Here is a 27,021-nt window from a genome sequence, read left to right on the forward strand (position 1 = left end):
TTTAGGTGTACACAGAAAAAAAGTTGTTGAATATTACATCCAAACTGCTGCAACCAGGTCAATCCATCGGTTGTGTAATATAACGTTGTACGATGTACATCGATTTTGCGAACAAAATTACATCCATTGATGTAATATTGTATCTGCTTTTTGCAATTACATCATTATTTCATAACAGCGCCGGTGGTGTAGCCAGCAGGCCTGGGTTCAATCCCAGTCGGCGCCACCGGGATGTTCTGAGGCATAACATTTCTGATCACGCCTTCCTTCGGATGGGAAGTAAAGCCGTTGGTCCCCGGTTCATGAGTTGATGGGTCGATAGGTAGGGTCCAGGTGTGGGAGCTGCCTTCCTGGCACGTCGGTAGCATTGGTGCTCAGCACGGAAAACAAGATCGATGGAAAAAACAAACCAAAGGAAAAAAAAATCATTATTTCATGCATCAGCTTGAATTACATTGATCGATATTACATTTTGTTTTGCTGTGCACGGTAATTATTTTTATTGACTCTCGGTTTGTAAAGCAAAATTATAGCTGAAACATCAGTTCAGACCTGATTTGAAACCGACTTTCGGTATTTATTAACTGAATATCAGTTAAATTGCCAAAAGAATACTGTGTACTGTAAATCTTTTTACGGATTAAACGGTAAAGTACACGGACAGAAAATTGTTTGCATTGAACCAAAAAAAAAACTTTAATTGTATTTAAGCAAACAATTCCGGTTGAAATTATATTGCATTTTGTTGTTTCAATAATACTTATTCATATAAATTCAAAACAGGATTCTTTTTGTTTTAATCAGCCACTTGGCAACTGCAACTATTGTAAAAATAACAATATTCTATTATTAAGCCAACAATAGTTAATTTTAATTTAGCATTTATTTGCTGTGTTCATTTTCTGGGTCATGAAAGCAAAAAAAAAATCGATTCCCTCGTTTTCACCCGGACAAAAATGTAAACAATAACAATACTTCCGCGTTCCACGTAAGTATTGTTTTTAATTGTGAATTTCGGGAAATAAGTGCAAGATTTTCGAAAATCTTGAGACTTGAGGTAAGTAAGTATGCTGCAATTCGAGCTGCAGTTGATAAATATAATCAATGTTTCTGACGAGTACCAATGCTCCCGACGCCAGAAAGGCAGCTCCCACATCTGCACCCTACATATCGACCCATCAACTCATGAACCGGGGCTTTTATTTTATGCCTCAGAAATTCAATTGCAATTTCTGCAATTTTGTTTCAAAAAGAAAACGAAACATTAAAAAAAATTTCCAGACTATTTTTGCATCAATAAACATATTTTTATTGCTACTGCGTGAATTGTCAGACTTTATAAAATAAATTTGATTGAATCAACAAGAAATCTCTTTTAAAAACAAACATATTTTAGCATATTTTACAGCTTACGTCAAAACCATGAAAGCTCTTGTAAATTTTAACAGATTTCCTTTTTGATTTAACAATCCATGGGTTTTTAGAAACACAAATACTGGATTGTTGAAACATTCTTTTTGCTGCCAAAACAAAATGAAATTCTTATTGATTTTACGTCAAATAATATTACTTTTAAAATATTTTTTTCTGCGTGTAGTATGTTTATTGAATTGTTCTAATTTTCTGTACAAAGGATTACCGAAGAAACATATAGTACTAGCGGAGTGTGCCCGGTCTTGCTCGGAATTCAATATTAGCTTGAGTTTATGCGCCGATTCAAAAAAGCATGCTATATTGTACGTAGCCCCCTCTCTTTTTCAATGGGGTACCCCCTATGATCATCTCTGTCAGACAGACAGACAGACAGACAGAAATTAATTTTTATATACAGGGTGCAAATAATTTAAGGGGCGATAGAAGATCATATTTGAAGTAAAAAATTGCTCTACGCATATGATCAAACCTCAAAGATAACTGAGTTTTTTTTTGTTTTTTTTTTTCTGTTTTGGTCTATGCTTGCCATAAATTGGCTCTAACTCGACAACTATGCCATTTAGCACAACAATCTTGCCGATATTGGACAACTTGGTAAATTTTCTACTTAATAGTGTCATTTCTACTTTAAGTTAGCTGCGTTTAGACACATTTTAGGGATAAACGAGTCGAAAACTTGTGTTTTCCTACGGGGTTTCCCTTATTATTTCAAAAAATACGTAATAAAGTGTTGTTTTGTCTAACCAAAAAATGGCTCTCAATGCGCTCTACAACCATAAAGGTAACTCTAAGACTAGTAGGTCCCGAAGAAACGTGCTCAACTTTTTGGCTCAGCTCTGGTACTATCTTCGGTCTCAAGCTAATTGATGCACCTCTCGAAACATAGGAAAATCCACGGACCCCTCATTTCATCTGTCAAACTTTCATAGCGAATCAAAACAAACATAGTGTAGTACTAGAATTTCGACTAGAATGGGGTACGTTAATCGATTTGCTTGCGACCAATAAGCTAGACAAGTAGTGAGCCAATTTTAAGTCGTTAGTTTCCACCAGTTGCTACAACTCTCCCTTTGACACCAATTTTCTATCTTGTTTAGTTTTGTCGCAATTTCGTACTAAACACATCATGTTGGGTCGTTAATTAACGGTTGCGTAAAACACGAATTCAACCCCACCGTGCGTTGCTGTTGACGTCTGTTTGCAGCGCACATAGCACACTTGATCGCCACGCGAAACACAGTCAACTGTACTGAAGCGCAGCAGAGCAGCAGGATCAGACACAGCGGATGTTATGAAGCAGTTCCAGGAAGTGGAGGCAGCGGCTTAGAAGGCAGTGAAGGAAGCTAAGGAACATTCGTGGGAGGACTTTGTCGGAAAAATAGCACAACGGCAGAAATGTGGCGGACGATGAACACTCTGATAGGCAAACGACAATAAAACAAGGCATTTATAAAGTGACCCGATGGCTACACGGAGAAGGCGAAAGAAATAGCAGAAGAACTGGCTGAGCACTACTGTGAGAGATTGGCGACCTCAAGCTATCCTCAACTTTTTCAAACAGCGAAGGAAAGAGCGGGATCGCGTGGATTTTCTTCCGGACACCGACGACAGTATAACGCGGACTTCACCCTGGATGAGCTTCTGTGGGCACTCGAAAAAGGACGTAGTGTCTCTACAGGTCCTGACTCGGTAGGGTATCCGATGATCCGACGTCTGCCTTTGTTTGTCAAAATCGCGCTGTTGCAGCTTCTAAACAGAGTCTGGCGTAGTGGCGTCCCAAGCAACACACATGTTATATAACAGTTTATATAACCTTTATATAACTGAATTTGGTTGTAAAGAAGTTTACTCAACATAAATGCACGAAACTGTGTTACTTGGGGTTTACCCTATCAGCTGGCGAACCGGAATTATAGTGCCGATTCCGAAGCCAAACTGTTCTAAATCTGGACCTGCTGCTTTCCGACCTATCACTTTGACCAACTGCATCGCAAAGGTGTTCGAACGTATCGTAAACCGCAGATTGACGACTGAGTTGAAGTCGTATGGACGACTGGACAAGAGGCAGCACACCTTTAGAGCTGGGAGAGGCGTCGATACATACTTGGTGGAGTTGGATAGGTCATTGCCAAATCGGGACGAACACTGCTTGATTGCATCGCTTGATCTGTCGACAGCGTACGACACCACTTGGCGGTACGGTATCTTGCGCACTCTGCGTAAGTGGCAAATGGGTGGGCACATGTTCAACGTACTGAAAAGCTTTCTCACCGACAGATCACGCTGGTTAAATATCTCTTACCAAATGCTAGTCATGATTTAATTTTTTTTTTCCTTTGGTTTGTTTTTTCCGTCGATCTTGTTTTCCGTGCTAAGCACCTATGCTACCGACGTGCCAGGAAGGCAGCTCCCACACCTGGACCCTACCTATCGACCCATCAAATCATGAACCGGGGACCAACGGCTTTACTTCCCATCCGAAGGAAGGCGTGATCAGAGATGTTATGCCTCAGAACATCCCGGCGGCGCCGACTGGGATTGAATCCAGGCCTACTGGGGTGAGAGGTAATCACGCTTACCACTACACCACCGGCGCCGTTCATGATTTAAAATGATATACAAGAAGTTTGGAGATAATTGTGAACAAGTTTATAAACCACTTCAACAATTTTCCATATCCCGGATACTAGTCACGAAAACAAAAATCAAAGTCCCAGAAAGTAGTTTTTTTTTCGATATCGACGTTTCATGCATTTTTATGTTATTTGGCATCATACACAAATGTTTGATTTCCAAAATTTCATTTTCATCAGGCATCCTATTTACCTACAGGGTTTTTGATCTAATTTCCGTCATACTAAGCACAACCCTGGCATATTTTTTGTTAAAGATTACTCTTAAATTTATTCACTTTTCCATACCTACCGTTAGATTTGATAAAGAGTCACAAATTATTGAGATATTGTTTAAAATCTAATACAGATTCTTGATTCTAAATTCGTTCTACGAGTTTCAATTCCGTCCTTACGCATTGGAACGCCATAAGATTTTCTTCGTCCTACGGATAAACGTAGAAAAAAGGGATTCGCTGGGAGCGCTTCTTTTGTTTTGAGAACAATGAGCGTAAATATTCATACAATGCGCTCTAATAGGATTTATGTTGTAGCTAATGAACTAACGCTTCGGAACAAACCTATTATTGATTTGTGCACAGTGAAATCATTGATATAATTGATCTTTTCTGATCGATAGAACAGAAATGGGCGATTACGACGAAGTAGCGCTCTACCCTACCTAATTAAACATCGAAAAGATAGTTCTATTCTACACATTCCAGGTGGTCTCGAATTAAGCATTATTATAATCGATGAGTTTATGATCGGTACTTACCATCCACCTTGTCGTGTCAAAGTGAAGCCAAATCTCGAGTCACGATCCACCGACACACGAATTCCGATTATGCCAAGTCCTTGGGGTGTTACCACTTGACCTCGCATTACAGAAACACGGCTATAGAATGAAAACAGATAAAACATTAGTTACAATTTTTGCAGGAGCTTCGTCAATGGCAACTTTTATTTATCATAGTTTTATTGGTAACTAGACTAAAGTATGTTATGTGTGTGAGTTGTATTCGAACCATTAAGTATGCATTCATTTATTATTTTAAATTACCACTAAACTAAACATGATTTTGAGCTGATCGAGATGCAATAGTTACAAATAATATTAATACATTTAGATTTATAGTATTTTAAGTGAAATTATATGAAAATACAGAATTTGATTTGATATAAATACTGCTTGCATAATATTTAATTACATTTCATTATTATTACCTAAATCACACTTTATTCTTAAATCAATTTCTTAACTAATCGTACGTTGTGTAGAGTTGAATGTCAATGTTAAAAATGACATTATTTGTAAATAAGTAATCTGTTTTTCAAAAAAATAGATTTCAAAATGCAACAAAAGAAATCACCACGACACTTTTGGGGCAGAAATACCGGGCAAGTTGGCTATTGATAATAATAAATAGTGACAGAAGTAAATTATTTTGAAAATCAAAACGTATATTATTTATCATTTATTTTACTTGATGACGTCAACAGGCTCAATGCTATGATGGATTTCAAGATAGTAACAGTAGTGCCTCGTAACGTGTCTTGACTACTTCAAACTAGGGGAACGGGATTTTTTATTATCAAAGGAACACATCTTAGTCCTTGTAACTTGTTATGCCTTGTTAATAATGATAAGTGCTCGGATTTCCTTGAGAGAGGATGATCTTGAAACAACAAAAAAATGAGTTAGTTAGTCTTCACCTATTCCTAATCTTCTATTCGTTGTTTCAGCCAGCGCCGGTGGTGTAGTGGTAAGCATGACTGCTTTCTAACACCCCAATGGGTCTGGGTTCAATCCCAGCCGAGGTCGGTGGGATTTTTCTGAGGCATAAAAATCTCTGGTCACGTCTTCCTTCGGAAGGGAAGTAAAACCGTTGGTCCCGGCCCATGTGTGTTGTGAATGGGTGCGATATCCTACGCAGGTGTGGAAGCTGCTTTCTTGCACATTCGATTGGATCAATGTCAATGGATGGCAATCGATGTCCGTCGGTGATTGGCACTAGATTGCGGAACAGAGACCGACGTTAAATAAAGGAAAAAAAATATTCGTTGTTCCGTAGTTTGAAGTGGTTAAGACTAGGGTTCTGAGGCATGGTCATTATCGGTGTCATTGCTTGTTTTTGTTGCTAAGGAATCCAATTTCGACTGAAGGGCGCGCCTTTGAAGGGCGTTCCAACACTCCGAAGGGTATAAATAGCGGAGCCTTTCAATTAGAATCGATTCTTTGCGATGAAGGCAAGAATGACAACTGTAGCAAAACCGAATACTTCATCATTTCTCAATAGTGATGGAGTAATACGACATGCACTAAACTAAATACACGGGATAGGGTTTTTGATCTAATTTCCGTCCTACTAAGCACATCCCGCACTTTACCTCTCTTTTTTGAAAGGGTTTGAACAAAACATGGAATGTTTTCATCAAAGATAACTTCTAAATTTATTCACCTTTCCATACGTACCGTTGGATTTGATAAAGAGTCAATCAATGTTGAGATATTATTAAAAAATCTAACACTGCTTCTTAATTATAAATTCGTCCTACGAGTTTCAATTCCGTCCTAACGCATTGAAACGCCATTAGATTTTCTTCGTCCTACGGATGATGGTAGAAAAAGTGGATTCGCTAGGAGTGCTTCTTTTGTTTGAGAACAATGAGTGTAAATATTCATACAATGCTCTGTAATAGGCTTCATGTTGTGGCTTATGAACTAATGGATCGGATCAAACGTATTAATGTTTTGTGCATGGTGAAATCATTGATATTATTGATGATTTCTGCTCGATAGAACGGAAATGGGCGATTACGATGAAGTAGCGCTCTTCCTTATAGGGAAAATAGATGTAATTTCGGCCTAAATTCCCCTAATTTGGGTCCTTACATAAATTCAGCAATCGAATTAATTTTCAATAGCGACCAAAAATATCCATTATTACCGTCCCAATGACGCGTTCAACTAGATTAAATTGATAAATAGCAGATTTTTAGCGATGGGCCCAATCGAAGATTCATTGGCCAACATTAGAGCCATTTCCACTACTACAATAGATCAAATTACTGGTCGCAGTGGAGTTATGTTCCGAACAGAGAGAAGAAAAAAAACATCAAAAGTAAGACTAATATTTTTTTCCACTACAGCCCTTGTAATATGTTATAATAATTATCGACAAGTAAAATGCGATGCGTCTGAACATAGCATAAGTGAATAAAATACAGTACTAAAACTACGCGATCATTCACGGTTTACAGTACCGTAAAGCGGTGTATAAAGACTGTACTCAAAAAAAAAAAAAAAAATGCAACAGGCAAAAATGATCACCAAAAATTCATTTTAAGTCGGATATTTTTGAAACTCTCAGGGAATAAATAAACACATATAAGCTATGTTTTTGCAAAGTTGGCTTATTCAACCTCCGCTCCTAGGCTAAATGCCCGCACCTTGGACTTAACGCTACCCATCAAATCATGTGCATCACTTGCACCATCTTACTTACACACTTTTATCCACTCTCTTCAAATCCTTGTCGTTTTTGAAATCCTTCCCTGTTTTCCGGAGCTTGCCCTTTATAATCACCCAAAATTGTCTATTAGTCGACCTTCTTCTTCCGGAGCTTCGCCGGAACATCCAGGTGGGACTTGCCGACGGTAAACTCCAGGCCGGGGATCTGCTTGGCGTCCACTTTGATGTACGTCTCGTCGTCCATTACTATGTATTTTGGCCGCACCAACCACTCGCGGCACAGCTTCCTGGAGCAGGATTTGGCCACCGTATTCTGTTTATCAGTTCGGCTTGGCGCCTTTCTTACCTTGAAGTCCGGCCTGATGCATTGTCTACTGGACGAACCAGACGGAAGAATTGACCTTCTTGGCCACGTCCCGAATCGAAAGGTTCGGATTGCGCTTGAAGTAATCTCTCACCTTCCTTGCGTCCACAGGTCGGTCGTCTTTGTTTTTCTTCCACTGCCAGCTCTACGCTGGGTCGTCTGGGTCTCCTTGAATGATTTTACCACACGGTACACGGTCGAATGTTCGATTCCAAACTGTTTCGTGATGAGGGTGGCCAGATTATTTTTTCATTATCGGTAGCTTTTCAAAACTTTTATAGGTAGTTATCGGTAAGCCGGCTTCCCGAAACTTAAAATCCTTGTGAGCGGAGGAAGGATGAAAACAAATCACGCGCAATTTTGAACTTTTGAACCGAGCCATCAGTCCTTTAACACATTGGATTGTCCAGTCTAGAGTCGGTGTATAATGAGTCACGCCAAGAGAGAAGTCAAGTCTACCTATTGAACTGTCAAACTGGATACCTATCGTGCGAAGTAAACAAACATTACGATGCTATGCACGGTCCACAAAACTCAGCAAAAAATAATTTTTATATCACATCTAAGTGGATGTACTTCAATTGTGTCAAAAATATGGTATAATATTATTTGCCAAAAAGGACAAAATCATCATTCAAACAGTGCATGAACTGACATTACACTGCTTTTACTGCATTTGTTTATTTTTGTGGCTATAAAATTACATGAGAAGTGCATCCTCTTGGATGTAATTTTAAAATTTATTTTTTGCTGTCAAGGTATTGCAATAAAATATAAAAAATAATCGAAAAAATGATCATAAACACGCAGTGAGCATAAAATTGTCATGGGATACGTTTGATAATGACCAGTAATGAGAATTTCTACTATTTTTTATTAAGATAATTTGACAAAATCCAAGGTGTAAGTCAATCAGCACATTGTGCCGAAATTAGATTCGGCACAGCTTGGGCACAATCTCGTAGGCATTGGATTGTTGTAAATAATATGGGAGCACTGCTGGACAACTGTCTTTGAAGTTGTTCACAACATTACGTGCTGTTCGGCTGCATATTCAGGAACATCCTCTAATTGAATATACCAGAGGAACTCAGACCAGCAGTTCACTTATAGATCTAAATACGAAATGTAGGTTCTAGAGTGAGCTCAAAAGGAAGAGGCAGTTAGTCAGACCCCATTAGTAGCCTTAATTCAAATAATGCTGTAACTCACATAAAACAAACTACGGAAGTCTATTCATCATCCTCTATAGACGGTCTCTAACAATGTTCCCCACTTGTTCCGGCCGCTGACAGACCGTTGCTTTTCACATGTCGAAATGCTAGGTTTCTGGTCTGGTCGTTGAGGACATTATAATATCCTAAAACACAGGACTTTCATTATCCTATGAATACAAAACTAAAAAATTTCGCACACCCACCCCTTCCCACGTCATCCTCAATCCGATTTATCCTCAATACTATTTCAAACCAAAACATGATCTGGTGTCATGACCAGCACAATTGGCACACCTGCGGCACACATGCGGCACACTGTCAAAAAAGATGAAACCTCTTGAAAATATCACTGATATAGTAATTTACTACATCCACTATTTTTTTCTCGCTAGAAGTCATTTGAAGCTGATGTAGAAGTCCTCTGTTGCCAAGTGAAAAGAAAGGAAATCTTTCGAAAACCGTGATGCGCATTCAACTGTTTTTCTTTTGGCGTGACTCATTATTCACCGAATCTAGCCTAATCATAACAAATAAGTGTGAGTAGGACGAACGGAATACGGAACCAAAAATTGATAATCAGAAAACAGCATCTCCGCTAGGAGACAGACAGAGAAAGTTTTTTTTTTGTCTTTATTATAGAGACTTTCAGCCATAGGCTGGTTCAGAGAAAGTTGATTAAACGTTAAAAAAAACTAATCCGTTTGGATTGAAGTTGCAAAATGCATCGCGTTCGATCAAATACACTGACTACACGGAAAACAAAACATATAGTAGGATTGAACATTTTTTAAGATTACTTAAAATCTGTGATTCTCGGTACGAAAAGTGAAAAATCAGTAATTTTGAAGCTTTCGTCTGTGAATCGGTAGGCATCCCGAAAATCGGTAGGGCTACCGATAATTTGGTAGGTATGGCCACTCTAATCGTGATCCACCTGTGGGCCAGGCCAGTATTTTCCACGACCGCTTCCATAATTTTTTGTCCAAGCACTTCTTGCTTGGAAGCCATCTCGATAACCACTTGACAGATTGTGACGAGATTTTGTAACTGTAAATATTACACTTTAAATTAATTTTACTCAAAATTTCCTCAATTTTTACCCATGCAATAAAAAGTTATACAAAAAAGAAAGTGTTGCATTAAGTGCAATCTTTATTTGATGATGTGGGTAGCTTCAATAGTAGAATATAATGATTAAATTTAGTCTCTGCACTCCGAATTTTAAACACCTTTGATAACGTATAGAGTTTTTATATAGTATGTTTTACAAATTTTCTAATAATCTGAAAAAAAAAATTTCTTGTTTTTCACCTAATTGAAAAGGCACTAAAACAAATCACTCATAAATGTATTTTCGATATATACAAATACAAGTTTGAATCGGCCACCGTGGCGCTGCAATGGCAACGGTGGTAAGTCCGAAATAATGTGTCAAACTGAATACATTTTTGAAATTTGCTACCAAAAAAACTGTTATTGTCTATTTATTCTAGAGAGTTTCTGTGGAAGTCAAAACATAATCCGAGAAATAAAAGTAGTACTTTTAAAAATGGTATATAATGCTGAATTTGAAAGTCCTTTGTTTCGAAAATATCTTCAAAATAAACAAACATCATCCAAATCACCCGATTCGTCCACCGACTTGTAATTTATTTTCTGTTGGCGTTGGCGATTAAATCGTTTTTCGATAGTGATATACCGAGAAATAGGCCTATTCAATAGTTTTTCGTCGATGAATTTAGTCGGCCGACTTTGTCTGCTGTTTAATCGGCAAATGATTTCAAACCTCAACATGTTTTTTTTTTTTTTGTAATTTATAAGTCTTGAAGTAGCTTTTTATTTAGAAATACTGCATGAAATTACATTGAAATCTAACCATTTTGCAAACAATCAATGAAATTGTCACCGTCGATTCATGCTTAGTCCTGCCATCAGGCGCGCAGGAGTTTAAGTTGAATTTCTCAATAGTGAAATCCATAAAAAAATCAATATTGTCTTAAAGGAGAATCCAAGTGAACGTTATGCGTCACTAGTGGTGGGAAATAGTACTAGTCAATGGTGATAAATTTTTGACAGCCGGTAAAATTCCAGAGTTTGAATGATAAATTATTGAAAAAAAGTTCATAATAGTGAGATACGATCATTATTATGAATGGTTATGTAGGAAATTGGTCGAATAATGTAATGTTATGCTAATTTTTATGGCAATGTCATAAAATGGAAAGATAATGAAAATGTGATTTTTGATGCACCGATATTATTTAGTGTTTTGTATGATTGCAGATTCCCATTCCAAAATCCACGATCAAGTCAGTCTGCTGGATTATAATGGGGACTCCATGCTAGCGGATTTAAAGCCCTAGAATGTTGTGTATCTGGGCCACACCAGTAGATCAGCAGAAAGCAAGAATTGAGGAGAATGGCTTTATGGTGCGAAAAAATGAAATTAATCTTAAATTACCCCACGACACCAAACTTTGGGACTTATATTCGAAAAAGTGTGCTTCAACAAAATGATGGGAGCATATCCAGTCTGTCCCTATTTCATAAACAGTGGCAACCTTTCTCCACTACGCAAATTTGTTGTTCCCCGAGCTCGGAACTCGAAAAAATGAAAATTTGTCCTCGTTGCATCCCGGGATAATGCAACGATCCTGCAACAACAAAGAAAATGTTAAGCGGTGGAGCTTGCGTTTACGTAGTTTACGTAACTTTTTTTTCCTGATTTCAAACAATTATATTATTGAAACCACTTACCATTTTGTAGAAGACCACTTTTCCTATAATTTGATAAGCTTTTTGATCACCAAAACATACAGAAAAAGGCAAGTTTTCAATTTCAGAACTGAAACTTTTGATGCCAGTCACGTTTGACAGCTGTTTACATTTGTTATCACCTCTACGACAACAGCGCCACGGGTGGCCAGTGGCTGGTTCGATTTCACTATTGCTTATAACGTTTCTGATTATATACTCATTAAAAGTTTCATATCCTGCTACACCTGTTAGAGACGTTCTGGCTAACCGCTAATCTGGCTAATCTCGAATATATGAAGTTGATTTACAATTTTCTAAAACAGACCGATTTGAAAATTTAATAGTCTTTAGCAGTTTTCTTTTTATTTATTTTTTTTTTAAGTTGACATGTCAGTCCTCCCATCGTTCTCCCAACATAACCTCTTTTTGTGTTTCGTTTCAGCTGTCTCATCAATTGTCCATTCACCTTTGGAGATTCAGAACACTTGTCCGCACTGCAGTGCTTCTTCCACGTTCATTCACCAATGCAACAGCGACGGAGGTTAAAACGACAATTCATCCCCATGTACCTTATCCCAAGTCCACATCCAACCTGTTGAAAAATTGTTGTCCTTAACCTCGAGTAAGCCGCGAGTATTCGGTTCCCGTTCTACTAACTTTAGTCATAAGAAATAATGCTATTATACATTGAATTTCGGCTCCGCAAAGCTTACGCAATTGAGCCTTTACATATAAATGATACTGTAAAAAAAATCATAATTCATCAATTAAATTGTCTCCTTTCATCGAGTATTACATTATTTCTACATTCATCGAGTATTATCAAAGTAGCCCTAAAACAAACAAAAAACTGATGTTCGGTCGCAAGAAAAAAAGGTAGTGTAAATGCAATATTTTTATTACTAATGAATTGACTATAGGATCCTCAATACTTGTTTATTAAAAATAATATTTGAAAACATTGATTGTCGTAAAAAATATTTAGAATATACTTCAAAAAACTATCAAAGTTACAACATTCTACGGTACCAGAGAAGAACGTAGCAAAACATCCATTCTCGGTAGCATCTGTCCTGGAAGATGGAAGTCGAATACAGAAGAGAACAGTTGCAAAGTTGGATGCCGGACAAAAATAAAAACTGGAAAAAAGTTTCTACACGTCATTGTTCGAAGGGGCGTCCTGGTCGCCATGGGACGCTCTCGGCTCGGGGACGCGTTTATCTCGAAACATGATTTTTTTAAAACTGCGTACAATCTCATTTGAAAATGGTTTAATTTAACGACTTTTACCTTTGACCATTCGAAAGAAAACCTTTTTCATTGGAGGAATCTATATATATAAAAATGAATTTCTGTCTGTCTGTCTGTCTGTCTGACCCTTATAGACTCGGAAACTACTGAACCGATTGACGTGAAAATTTGTATACAGGGATTTTTAGGGCCGTGGAAGGTTCTTATGATGGTTCGAAGCCCCTCCCCCTTCTGTAAGGGGGGGGCTCCCATACAAATGAAAATGAAATTTCTGCATAACTCGAGAACTAATCAAGCAAATGGAACCAAATTAGGCATGTGGGGGCGAGTGTGGGGGTATAAGGAGATAATCATAGGGGGTAGCCCCTTAGATAATAGGGGGGGGGGGGCACGTACAATATAGCATGCTTTTTTTTAAATCGGCGCATAAACTCAAGCTAATATTGAATCCCGAGCAAGACCGGGCACACTCAGCTAGTAACCTATAAAATCTACAAATTCTTTGTATTCACTATTTTTCCTTAAGCCTTAAAGAGGAAAAAAGGGGTGAAAATCAACCAAAAGGTTTGAGATTGCACGTTTCGTCAAATTTGAAGTTTTCTACCTGTCCATAGGTCATAATAAATCGAATAAATTTAGTTCCCTTTAAAGCCTCATTAATCGTGTTGTGTTTTAGATCGATTATGAGGTACCTTACTCAAAACGCGACCACTGGTGCCATTTTGTTTTTTCCCGTTGTAAAAATTTGGAAATAAAGACGAAGTTCTAAGCTTTTGGAATTTCAAAACCGGGTCCTTCTATGTTTTTTCATTGGCCAAACTTTGCTTACTTTTTGGCCATTTGAATGAGAATCTACCCTACCCTTTCTCTTTTACAGAGATCTTTTCGGAATTTTATAAATAAACCAGAAATTCATTCTGATATTTCTCTAAAATTTTCATTCACCTATAGATTCAAATTCAATAAATTCTTGGAGTTCATCCTAAGATTATTTCAAGTTTCCTTCCATAATTCTTTTTTAAATTTGCATGGATTCTCGATAGAATTCCTATGCAATTCACTTCAGATGAGTCTTGTAGTTCTGCTAAGAACTATCGAGGAATTCTTCTTGAATTCTTCAGAAAATTCACTTGGATTTCTCCACAGAATAATTTAGGATGTGTTTGCAATTCCCTCTTATAAGAATTTCATAATGATTATACCTCAGTTCCCTAGGTATTTTTTTTATGAAATTTACTTGGAATATGCTTTGTATTTTTTTAATCAGCCTTAAAATACCCATGGAATATATTCAAGAATTAGAAACACGTTAATGGGGAAAACCTGCTGGAATCTCTAAAAAAGGGTATTTTTTGTTATTTTTTTTTTTCGAACATTAGACCAGACAGCAGAGTTAGTGTTTTGAGTTCTTCATTAAAATATATCAAATATAACATAGGATTTTTTTTTTCTAAATTCTCAAAACTTCAAAACGGTGGCGTTCGAGAAAGAAAGTTCAATTTTTCCTTGAAAAAATCGCAATTCAAATGCGCGTAAAAAATCGAAAAGTTAGCATAAGTCCGATAAGTCCTATGCTAGATTTTAGATCACACTTAGAAATTATCGCCGACTTCGGTAATTTTTACCGAAATCTGAAAATCTGAACTTTTCGGTAAAATTTATGCAATTCAATTCAATTGCTTTTCAGCTACTTTGAAATTAAATCTCCACTAAAATGACAAGATTTGATCATTTAAACAAGGTTGAACATGTTTTGATATTATTTTCAAATTCAATAGCCTTTAAAATGAAGGTCAAAGTTTTACCGAACGTTCAGCTGTTCTGATTTCGGTAAAATTTACCGAACACGGAAACAAAATCTTAGTGTCTAATTCATTTTTACATCGCGGGCAGAAAAATTATCAAAAATAATCGAATAGTCTCCGAGATCCATAAAAAATTAAAATAAAAGGTGTCGAGAAAAACGTGGTTAAAGATTTGAATTTATTAAAGTGCGTTTAACACAAGACTAACAGCGACTTACATTAATACTGCTTATTGGCCCAGACTACTAGCTCTTGCTCAAGTGACTAAATAGAAGAAAAAAAAGTTGGACAATCGTTTAAACCAGGTCTAACAGTAGATTTTTTTTCAACCACGCTTCTCATGGTTGTGTCAGTGAAAAGTTGTGTTCATACATGTGAAGCTTCGTCACATCATTGGCATTTTTTTTAAAATGAAAACAAATAGGTATCAAAATTATTATTATTATTTATTTTTTTCCAAGTAACACAGCAAACAAAACTATAAAAATAAACTGTGGTCCGTACTTGATGCAGAAACTAGCAAAGTGGCTCGCAATATGCCTTCACTTGAGCACCACTATTCTAGTTGGTGCCAACTTAAGATTAATCCTCAACAATTGGTGCGAATTGTCAAGCTCCGGTGATCTTAAATAATTCATGTTGGCATATACATATGACCGACAACCCTATAAGAGAGAAACGCGAAGACAAATAAATAAATAAATGTTCAGAATGTTAAATTAATGTTCAAAACTCTTCAAGATAAACATTTGCATAAACCCGGTGTGAATTCATGCCACGATTTATTTATAAACATTCTTTGCAATAGCTATAACGAACAGTGTTTATTGACAAAATGTGAACAATGTCCAGGAATACAATCTCATTCTTCAGAACTCATTACAATTCTTTGTGACGATTGTATTGAATCATTACTATTCAAACAAAATTTGTGATTTTTTAGAAAATGACTCGTTTGTTGTACAGGAATGCTGTGCAAGGATTTCATTGGATAAACACAATTTTTTCGGGATGGAACATTTCTCAACTTCCCTGGGCATAGAGTATGATTGTACTTGCCACACAATTATAGTAATGCAGAAATGGTACAGGCATCGAAAGCTCTCAATTAATAACTGTGGAAGTGCATCTAAAACACTAAGTTGATGATGATGATGATGGTCCCACCTCTTACCCCTACAAAGGTTTGAGCTGGACGATTTATCTTTAAGATAATTAAATATGACATTTTAACCAGGTTGGCAAACAAAATCGAACTGGTTTCAGTTACAGATATAAATTCCCTCTAGAGTTTAAAGTTGCTTCACAGCGATATAAATGTTGAAAAGCTCAGGCGTCCACCTCTTAGTTCGCCTTTTTGTCCACCTAAAATATTCATAAGTATTACAAGCAATCAAGAGTTAATGAACAATCAACAAAGCATCCTATTACACTAGCAACCTAGCAATCTGATGCTAGGGTTACTGATGGCTTTCAAATTTATTTACCTTTCTGTACGTACCGTAAGATTTGATAAAGAGAAACCAATCGTTGAGATATTGTCAAAAGTCTAACACTGCTTCTTGACGCCAAACTCGGCCTACGGATTCTAAACTCGGCCTAACGCATTGAAACGCCATTGAAACGCCAATGAATTCACTTCGGCTTATCGGATGAAGATAAAACATGATTCGGTCGGAGCGCTTCTTTTGTTTTTGGGAATAATGGGTGCAAACCTTCATATCACGCGTTCTCATTGACTTCGTTCGGTAGCTTATTAACTAAAGTATCATAACAAACGCATAATTGACTTGTTAGCTCTAAAATCATGGACTTATTTGAAGATTTCTTCTCGATAGGCCCAAAATGGGCGATTAAGCCGAAGTAGTTCTATCAGCAATGTCAGGAATGCTCACGAACCCCCAACATTTGCCAAAAAACTTACCACTAACTCAAGGTATCTTCCAAATAAGCTTCAAAATTGCTTTTTTTTTATCAAATGTTAATTTCAGTCCTCTATATCCGTAATACGCGCGCGAGGCTCAAACCTTTGTAGACTACTTTTTTTTTATTAATTAATTTACTTTTAAATCAAATATTAAAAATCCATCATCACCCTCGTGGCGAACAGAAATAGTTTTTGCAGTGCTACAATAATTATTAAAAAGTCGTTATGACAGCTATCCATATAAAATAAGCCGTTAGAGATAACTTCGTCAAGATACATGATTTGTCAATGCATAAAAAAATCACTGGATAACTATTCAAAAGACAGTTTTAACGTGTGAAATGCAGTGTCTTTTAAATTCTGTAAGTGTTGCTGAACGTTTGATATGTCTAGGAATCATAACGGCGCCGGTGGTGTAGTGGTAAGCGTGATTACCTCTCACCCCAGCAGGCCTGGGTTCAATCCCAGTCGGCGCCGCCGGGATGTTCTGAGGCATAACATCTCTGATCACGCCTTCCTTCGGATGGGAAGTAAAGCCGTTGGTCCCCGGTTCATGAGTTGATGGGTCGATAGGTAGGGTCCAGGTGTGGGAGCTGCCTTCCTGGCACGTCGGTAGCATTGGTGCTCAGCACGGAAAACAAGATCGACGGAAAAAACAAACCAAAGGAAAAAAAATGTCTAGGCATCGAATTGAAAACATTTATTCCTTTATTATATAATGAATTTTATGAAGCACAAGTCAAGAAATGTGGTGTTCTTATTTCAACCGCGTTTCTAGTATTATATCTATGAAAGTCACTTCCTCTTTCAATTCGATCACACAAATATCGAGGCAGCAAACCGTTAACTACTTTAAAAATAAACACCATAGTCAAATATACAATTCTTTGCTTCACCGACAACGATTGTAAGGCGTCTATCATCAAAGTTGAGGAAGTGAATCTATTACATCTCAAAATCAAACGCATTATTTTACTCTGCAAGCGCTGTAATCTCGATATTTGTGTTGCATTGGCCAGAAATAAAATGGAAGGGCAAAAGTCAAGAAGAGGAGAGATCATTGATTTGTATAGCTGTATTTTACTGGCAATAATTAAATCGTTTTTCAGTCGACATAGAATTCCATACTTCTTGGCAATTTTCTGATGCCATTGTCAATATGAGTGTTGAACTTAAGTGTGTCATCAATTAACACGCCAAGATATTTAATCTCCCGAACGCAATCAATAGTCTCATCATCAATTACAACAGAGACGTTCTCATCTACTCGATTCCGCGAAATTACCATAAATTTAGTTTTACTTGTATTCAATTTTAACTGCTTATACTTCAACCATCTACTTAGAGAACGCAAATCTTCATTCAAATGTAAAACGGTATCATCTAAATCCTAAGCTGCAATGAATAACACAATCTGCAAAAAGATTAATGTCGCAAAATCGTAAAACAAGTCGCAAGTCATTAATATACATAATAAATAACAGGGGCCCTAACACAAATCCCTGGGGCACTCCAAGGTTATTCCCCACGGGACTGGAAACAGAATCATTAAACACAGCCCGTTAAGTTCTGTCAGACAAATAGCTTTCAAACCATTTATATGCAGTACTCGTAATTCCAAAGCGCTTGATTGATCTTAACAATAAGGGCCTAGAAATTGTTTCAAAAGTGTGTTTAAGATCCAAAAAAACAGCAACAATCGAATCTTTACACTCCAAGTTAATTTCCACTTCGCTAATACCAAATTCAACGCGGTTTCACAAGAATGACCTTCCCGATATCCCGATTGTTCTGGTATCAACAAACTATTACTATTTAAATACTCCAACAGCTGGCCTTTAACAACAAGTTTAAAATTTTCTCTAATGTGTGCAACATGTTGATGGGACGAAACTCTTCGGCTTTAATCGTTCCAGCAACTTTTTGAATAAGGACCACTAAGGATTCCTTCCAAATTTGTGGCACATGTCCAGTTTGTAATGATTCATTAATAAGGTCCAGCAAGATGTGGCCAATGACATGAAAGCAATCTTGAATAACTCTAGCATTAACATTATCTACTCCATCCGATTTTCCTAATGAAAAACAAATAACTCTAAGTTCATCTAATGTTATTGGGTGAAAAATTTCAAATCTACAACTACTATTAACTGGCTGTTTTATTTCGTCAGGTTCATCGACCAATTCAATGGATTGATTATTCAATGAAACACTGTCTACAAAATAATCTTTAAACTTAGCTGAAATTACTTGTTCTGACTGTTTTAATGTGCCATTAAAAGTTATGGACCGCGGTTTCCAATTACTAGGTTTTAATTTCAACATTTTCCATAACTCTTTGCTGTTGTTTTGATGCTGATCAATCTTCCTTTGAACATATTCACAACGAGTTTTCTTTATCGATTGTGAATACTTATTACGCGCGATTGTGTAGCTATTCCAATGATTGTCATTATTTGATCTACACAACTTTTTGTACCATTTGTCCTTTTTCCGTTTAAGACGCAAAAGATCCAAATTGTACCAGCTGTTCGAGTTTTTCAAAGAAACCAACTTTTGCTCAACTAGTTGATTGGTACACGTTTTCAAAGCGTTATTAAGAACAGCTGTAGATTCATCTAAGTTACCAGCCGCAAATGGAAAATCCACGCTCCTCTCAACAAGATTCGAAACAGCTTGCTTCGAATATTTCCTCCAGTACTTCAATTTTACTAAATTATTCTTATCGTTAACATGGTCTAAGACATTAATCACTAAAGTCTCATGATCGGTTATTTTCAAATCAGTATCCGTAACTGAACAAATGGAATCAAAATTGGAATAAACGTGGTCAATTAAAGTTCTACTGTGCCTGGAAATACGCGTATACTCATTTACCGTTTGCTTTAAAATAAAAAACTCAGCTAATCGCTTCAAATGAGTTGAATTATGGTTATCACGCCAATTAATATTAAAATAACCAGCCAATATATTTAATTTACTAGAATCAAGGAATGTCTCAAGCCAGTTCTCTAAAACTTCAACAAAACGCTGGTCACTAGAACTGGGAGAATGATACAAAACACCATAATTACCCATCTTCATGCCACGTACAACTGTAATGCCCAAGAACCAGTTGCCATCAATAACTTCGTTGGTACGAAGGTTGAATTGAACTGATTCTTTGACATAAATAGCAACACCGCCAGTGTGTCTAGAATGTGAGTTTCAGATAATAAAACTAAAAGAGGACGTTTTTCCTCAACAATCTGACGTAATGCTACGTAGTTTGTTGACAACCCCGCAATATTCAAATATAAAAAATCGAATTGATTCACATTCCTGGAACTTGGCTGCTATTTAATGAAACGCAAGCTGCTTTTCTTCTGATCAAAAAGCCTTTTATAGAGCAAACATTCCGAGCTAAATGCGGCATGGTTGACGTCCAAGTTCATTTTTCGTTCTTCATTCATTTTCAAACAATTAATACATTTCAATACAGTTGACGTACACTCCGACATTTTGTGTTGTTGGCTGCACCTAGAGCATCTTTCACAATTTTTGCAATCCATGCTCTTGTGCCCAAATTCTCCACATTTGAAGCATCTCAACACATTAATCGCGGGAACTATCGAGCACCGATCAAACCCTACATTTATACGTATCGACATCGACTTCAATTACAACACTAAACTTGTTATAAGTGATGCGTGGATTTTCAAACATGTTCGCTACTTTTACATAATTTATAGCGATGTCTTCATTTTGACTTTTTAAGTAGTCAATGAAGACATCGGAGGAAAACTGATCGCTCATGCCCACTATTCTCAATCTTGGCACCGAAGCGGGAACAACAGCACTATATTTTTCACCCAGATTGCTTTCAATACCATTTTTCACATCATTTAGATTAGCTACTGTTGCACACTCAACAATAATGGAGCCACCTTTACCATTTCTGAAATTACTGATTTTGTGTGTTTTTGGATCTAACTGTGTTTTAAAAAACTTACGAGTATCTTAGCAAGCTTGTTTGGACTCTTTTGGTTTGATCACAATGACCGGACGAGTCTTACGGTTACTCTGTTTGTTACTGTTACTATTAATGTTACTGTTACTGTTACTGTTACTGTTAATGTTACTGTTACTGTTACTGTTACTGTTACTAATATATTTACTTTTATTTGCAGAGCACGCAATAAGCTAATATGCGATATAATATATAATATATAATATAATAAAGGACGAATCGTGCTATTGTCTCTTTCATACTTTTCCAAGAGTATAACTCTATAACAATAAAAATGCGAAAAAGAAGAAGAAGAAGAAGAAGAAGAAGAAGAAGAAGAAGAAGAAGAGAAGAAGAATCTCTGGATTTAAAATTTACAAGTTTTATACTAATTGCTGAATTCACCAAGCACAATCACGTTGCAGTTCGATTATATGTATAGTTAACTGTATAAAGTTCTTTTACACTTTTTCTCAGATGGATCAGGCAGCCAGTATAAAAATAAGATGACAGGTTTTAATGTGTGCCATATGGAAAAAAAAGACTTCGGTCTTAAAGACTTCGCTGCATGCCATGGTAAAGGTCCATGTTATGCATTGGGAGGAGTTTTGAAACAAAATGCTGCAAGAGTGAAGCCAGATTTAAAAGTACCAGAGGAGTTTTTTTTTCAGAAACATATTATAAAGCAATGGATACGAAAATTAAAATCCATTATACTCGGGTAAAACAATTTCCGGAGCCCAATTGTATCTGAGTTCTACACCAGAAAATTAAAATTATATTATTGTAAAACGATTTTCGTTTTCGGAAGAAGGAACACGTGTAAAACTGTGAAATTATTTCTAGATATGTTCAATGTTACGGTTACGTAGAATAAAGCAATAAGCAATGTAGGAATGAGAATTAAAAGGTTAGTTTTTATAGCATGAACTTGAGAAAAAAGCAATGAATTTTTTTTGTTTCATTTCAATTTTCTGCTGGTGTAAAATTATAATTTCCACATATTGTCAGAAAATCCCACTATTATGGGTCAGTCAGTTCTACGTGTTAATTAAATGGAAGTGGCCCATAATTTTGGTTGGCATATAATACTGGGGTGACTTTAATTCCCTATAAAAAAAAGAACGAATCGGAGATCGAATCTGTCACCTCCGGCTTGGTAATACATATCATGACTTTACTGCTAGAAAATAAACTACTTTCATATTAAAAAGAGTCATTGTAAATTTATTATTAAATACAAAAATATATCACAAAATAAAAAAAAACCCCATCCTTGATTAATTATATGTTAAGTATAAAAGTATGAGATTAAAAAAAAACCGCAAGGTTTTCTGTGGTATCAACACTGTGAAATCAATAAAAAATGATTTTTTTTTTAGCATGTTAAAATTAATTTGACCTTCAGCTTTATGTTATTATGCCCTTTTATATACCATTCATTTGATAGAAAAAGATCGAAAATAGATCCCGTGTTTAAAATATAATGATTTTTCAAAGTTGGGTATATAGGCAAAAACGTCGATTTTTTGGACCATCCTAACTCAGGAAGGTGTACCCTAAGGGCGAAATAAAATAATACATATCAAATTTTTTTTTAAAATAAGTGACAAATGTGCAAGGTTTGAGTGAAATTGGAGCATTTTTTTGGTTGTACATTTTTTCATGGCATTGCTGCAAAGCATGCTTTACAAAATACAAAAAATAGAAAATTCAATAGGTGTTTCCATCTATATGTTTTCTCGTGTAAACAAACAAGGGTTTTTCTATTTTTCTATGGGATCTTCTTTATACAGTTACACAGAAGCCTTTCGGTCCTTTATATTTGTCAGATCATATAATTAGAACAAAATGTGATAAAACGTTTGTTGAAATAGTTTATAGTTCGAGCGAAATTTATTTTATGTTCCATATTCCATTCAAATTTAATGAAAACTGTTGCTGAAAGCTTAAACTTGCGGTTTTAGGAAGTATCAGGATTTTTGAGATATGTTGTAAATTTTCCAAAGCTGTAAACGCGTTACGAAAAATGACTTCAAAAATTATGCCAAACCGTGCAAACACTTTGTTCTACGAAATCATATTTATTTTAGTTGGTGTGTACTATCAAATGCGCGGAAATAAACACAATTGAAAAAAATATCCTTTGTTCAAGTTATGTTGACATGAGTATAAAAATTGCATTTAGAGCACATGTGATTTACAATCGCGTAAAAATTACATGCTGCTTCAAATATATTGTTTATTTTTTTGCCTTTTACATTTGTCAGATCACTTAAATAGAACACAATTTGATAAAAAGTGGGTTGACAGACTTAATAGTCGGAACTGAATTTATTTTTGAGACATTATTGTTAATTTTCTAAAGTTGTAAACGTTGAACGAAAAATGACACTGCAATTGAGCAAAATCGTACAAATACTTTGTTCTACGAAATCCATATTTAGTTGGTTTGTATCACCTTTTAGAAGTTCTGAAATAAAACATATCTGGCTTTAAACAGTTGAATTTTTTTTCCTGGTGACATGATTATAAAAAATGTATTTAAGAGCACATGTGATTTAAAATTTCGTAAAAAATTACATACTGCTTCAAATAAATAGCTTATTATCTTTCCCGTGTTATAAACTGAACAGCCCTTAATCAAAACTGGATCTCAAACGATACTGTTACATTATAACAAAAAAATAAATCGAATCAATATCCAAAGATGAAGAGCCCTTAGGAAAATCAACAAAAATGTATCAACAAATTAACCTCAATCAATGGAAATGCACCACCACTTACGTCTTCATCGTTGTCACCAGTATCGGGCGACCCTTGTTTCATCTAAACGTCAACGCAGGCATCACTCCAGTAATATCATATGTTTCTGAATTCCATGCTCTTGTGTTCTCCAACTAGCAACTCGGTTGATTAATAGATAGAAAGTCCCTGTTTGAGCATTGTTATATATTATAAGTATTGAATTAGATTATAAGCTACCGTCGCACTTCATAGAGTAATCCAGCTCATTGGATAGTGCTCTATTGCAAACTTCATTAGAAAATATTGAAGATTTTATTACTATCGGAGAAGAGGCTTGAAAGGACCTTCACTCCAATTTATTGGAATGGGCTTTCCTTCACTGGAAAAAAAAAGTTATTTTACTACTACTAAAGGCCCTACACGCTATTTCAAATCAACCCAAATGTTGGTAGAATCCACCTAGTTCGGTCAAAACGGAACCTATTCAAAAATGGGTAAACTATGTTAAGAGTTACAAGTTAACAAATGAACAATATCGACCTGAGTTTGATCGATTTTGTTCATTTGACGAATTGTAGCTCCCAACTTTGTTTCCCCCATGCTAGCCGTCTAATCATACTTTGAGAAATTATTAATTTTTCTATAATTAATAATTTCAGATTGAAATTGATTTTTGTACAGGAGTACCTTTGTATGCTAGTAACATGTTAAAATGACATCAAACAGATAGGGCTCACTTTCCTCGCCGATAGCTTGAAGTAGCCGGACGTACTTTGTTCGTGTCTCCGTTGCGGGCATTAGTTTCGTATCCGGTGGAGGTTTTTTTTCCTCACCATAGTGTTTTTTTATATCGAGCATTATCACCCACTTTGGGCGAAGTTCAGTGCCGAAGGCAACCGCTGTTAGCAGAGGAGGTAGCCACCTTTAGCGACGCTATAGGTGGACTATTCATCATCACCGCATGATCTCACCGTCTTCATCTAATCACCACTCCAAAGCAGTAAGCAACAAACAACAAGCAGCAAACGGAGTGGTTGCACCAGTTCACACAGCCGGTGCCGGCCGGCGTTAATTATACCATAAAATAGTCTTCTCGAGCCCATTGCCCCGCTTTTGTTATAAAATTTTGCGCGTGGCTTTGCCCTCTCCCCTGATAGGGTCGTGAGGGCTATAGTGGTGCAACTTTTTGCAACTAGTAAAAAGTTTTTTGCACACAAAGTGCAGCGTTCAATCTCTGGACGTTCCAAGCAGTCATATATACAAATGGTGAAGGCTGCATAGCCGTCCAAGATGAAAATCAATTCAAAATCAATACGATCGTCGTTTACCAAATAAATGTGAAGAACAAAAATCTTTGCATAGCTTCAGTATATGTTCCACCAAGAACCTCCACTAGCCGTAGCCAACTCTGGAATCTAGTTTCGATTCTTCCATTCCCAGTATTCATTCTGGCTGATATGAACTGCCATTGTACAGGGTGGGCCGATCTATACGATGACAATAGAGCGGCTATTGTTTTACGATTTATGTGATGATTTCAACTTGACTATTTTGAACACTGGTGAAGTGACACGTATAGCTAAACCTCCGGATCGAGAAAGCCGACTCGACCTATCTTTTTGTTCAAGATCACTATCATTGGATTGTCTGTGGAAGGTTATCAATGATCCCCATGGTAGCGATCATTTGCCAATCATCATTTCAATTAAGTGATGCCCTCAATCTGCAGAGCCATCTCGAGTTCCATTTGATCTTACAAGGAACATAGCTTGGCAGAAATATGCAACGGCGGTGACAATCGGTGTCGAATCAATAGATACGCTTCTACCATTGGAAGAATATCGATTCCTAGCCGGTTTGATAAACAAAAGCTCACTGGAAGCACAAAAAAGAAAAGTTCCAAGTGCACCCTTCAAAAGGAGACCAGCCACACCTGGATGGGACGAATAATGCACAAAATTGTATGTAGAAAAATCTGATGCTTTCAAAGCTTTTCGTAGACACAAAACCTCCACAGACTTCGAGGAATATTCAAAGCTTGAGGCAAAGCTGAAACAATTAATCAAAGCAAAAAAACGCGGTTATTGGCGCAATTTCATTGAGGGACTCTCACGAGAAACCTCAATGAACACCTTGTGGAGGGTGGCTCGCAACATGCGTAACGGCTCATCTTCTAATGAGAGTGAAGAATTCTCCAACCGATGGATTTTCGATTTCGCTAATAAGGCCAGTCCGGACTCAGTTCCAGCACAACATATTTTTTTGAGAAACGTCTCCAAACGGCGGTTCTCTGTATAGATCATTCACAATTCTCTGGAATTCTCTATGGCTCTTCTTTCATCAAACAAATCCTCACCGGGAAGCGATATGATTAAATTCAATCTTCTGATAAATCTCCCAGATATCGCTAAAAGACGCTTGCTTATTCAATTCATTACTAGAAAACAACATTGTACCGCCTGAATGGAGACCGGTCAAAGTTATAGTTATTAAAAAACCTGGCAAACCAGTGTCCGACCATAACTCCAATACGGTCCAATTGCTATGCTTTCATGCATTTTGAAATTGTTGGAGAAAATGATCCTTCGGAGACTCGATCAGTGGATCGAAGCCAATAACTTGCTATCAAATACACAGTTTGGGTTTCACAAGAGCAAAGTAACAAACGATTGTCTAGCGCTGCTTTCCACAGATATTCAACTGGCCTTTGCGCACAAGGACGAATTAGCTTCAGTATTCTTGGACATTAAGGGGGCTTTTGATACAGTTTCCATTAAACTTCTGTCAGACAATCTGCACACATGTGAAATTTCTGGAATTTTAAATAATTTCTTGTACAATTTGTTGTCAGAAAAGCAAATGAACTTTTCCCTTGGACAACTGACAACTTCCAGAATTAGTTACATGTGCCTGCCCCAAGGCTCTTGTCTCAGCCCTCTTCTTTATAACTTTTATGTCAAAGATATCGAAAACTGTTTGGCAGTTGCCTTGCAAGGATCATTGCAAAGCTCCTTAGATAGCTTGTCTTCTTGGGCTAGGAATCTAGGGATCGAATTCTCGCCTCAGAAAACTGAACTAGTAGTGTTTTCTCGAAAGCGGTACCCAGCCCAAATGCAGCTTACTCTTTTGGGGAGAAACATTACTCAATGATTATCTTTCAAGTACTTTGGGGTCTGGTTTGATTCAAAGAGCACTTGGAATACCCATTTTACGTATTTGAAGCAAAAATGTTAACAGAGGATCAACTTTCTTCGTTAAATTTGCGGCACATGGTGGGGTGCTCATCTGGGAGACCTCATAACGCTTTATAAAACAACAATTCTCTCTCTTCTTAAGTACTCTCGGCAAGAAAATTTCACCTAATAAAATTGGAACGAATTCAATCTCGTTGTCTGCGTATTGCTCTCGGCTGTATGCACTCAACGCATAACATGAGTCTCGAG

The 27,021-nt window shown here is 36.7% G+C and overlaps 1 protein-coding gene across 1 annotated transcript in view; it reads right to left on the reverse strand.

Moving 5' to 3' along the window:
• Positions 1-24,086, reverse strand: part of Ten-a (tenascin accessory) — a 57,289-nt gene extending 33,203 nt beyond the window's left edge. The window contains exons 1-2 of the mRNA XM_065238140.1: positions 23,618-24,086; positions 4,825-4,944 (exon numbers count right to left, since the gene is read on the reverse strand). Coding sequence (XP_065094212.1) covers positions 4,825-4,944; positions 23,618-23,625 — 128 coding nt within the window. The 5' untranslated portion in view covers positions 23,626-24,086. The remainder of the gene's footprint in view (positions 1-4,824; positions 4,945-23,617) is intronic.
• Between the last annotated feature and the right edge of the window lie 2,935 nt (positions 24,087-27,021).

Source organism: Ochlerotatus camptorhynchus, unplaced genomic scaffold (genome assembly GCF_037179485.1).
Source record: "Ochlerotatus camptorhynchus isolate MF236.1 unplaced genomic scaffold, CSIRO-AGI_Acam_v1.1 ptg000712l, whole genome shotgun sequence".
Taxonomy (NCBI): domain Eukaryota; kingdom Metazoa; phylum Arthropoda; class Insecta; order Diptera; family Culicidae; genus Ochlerotatus; species Ochlerotatus camptorhynchus.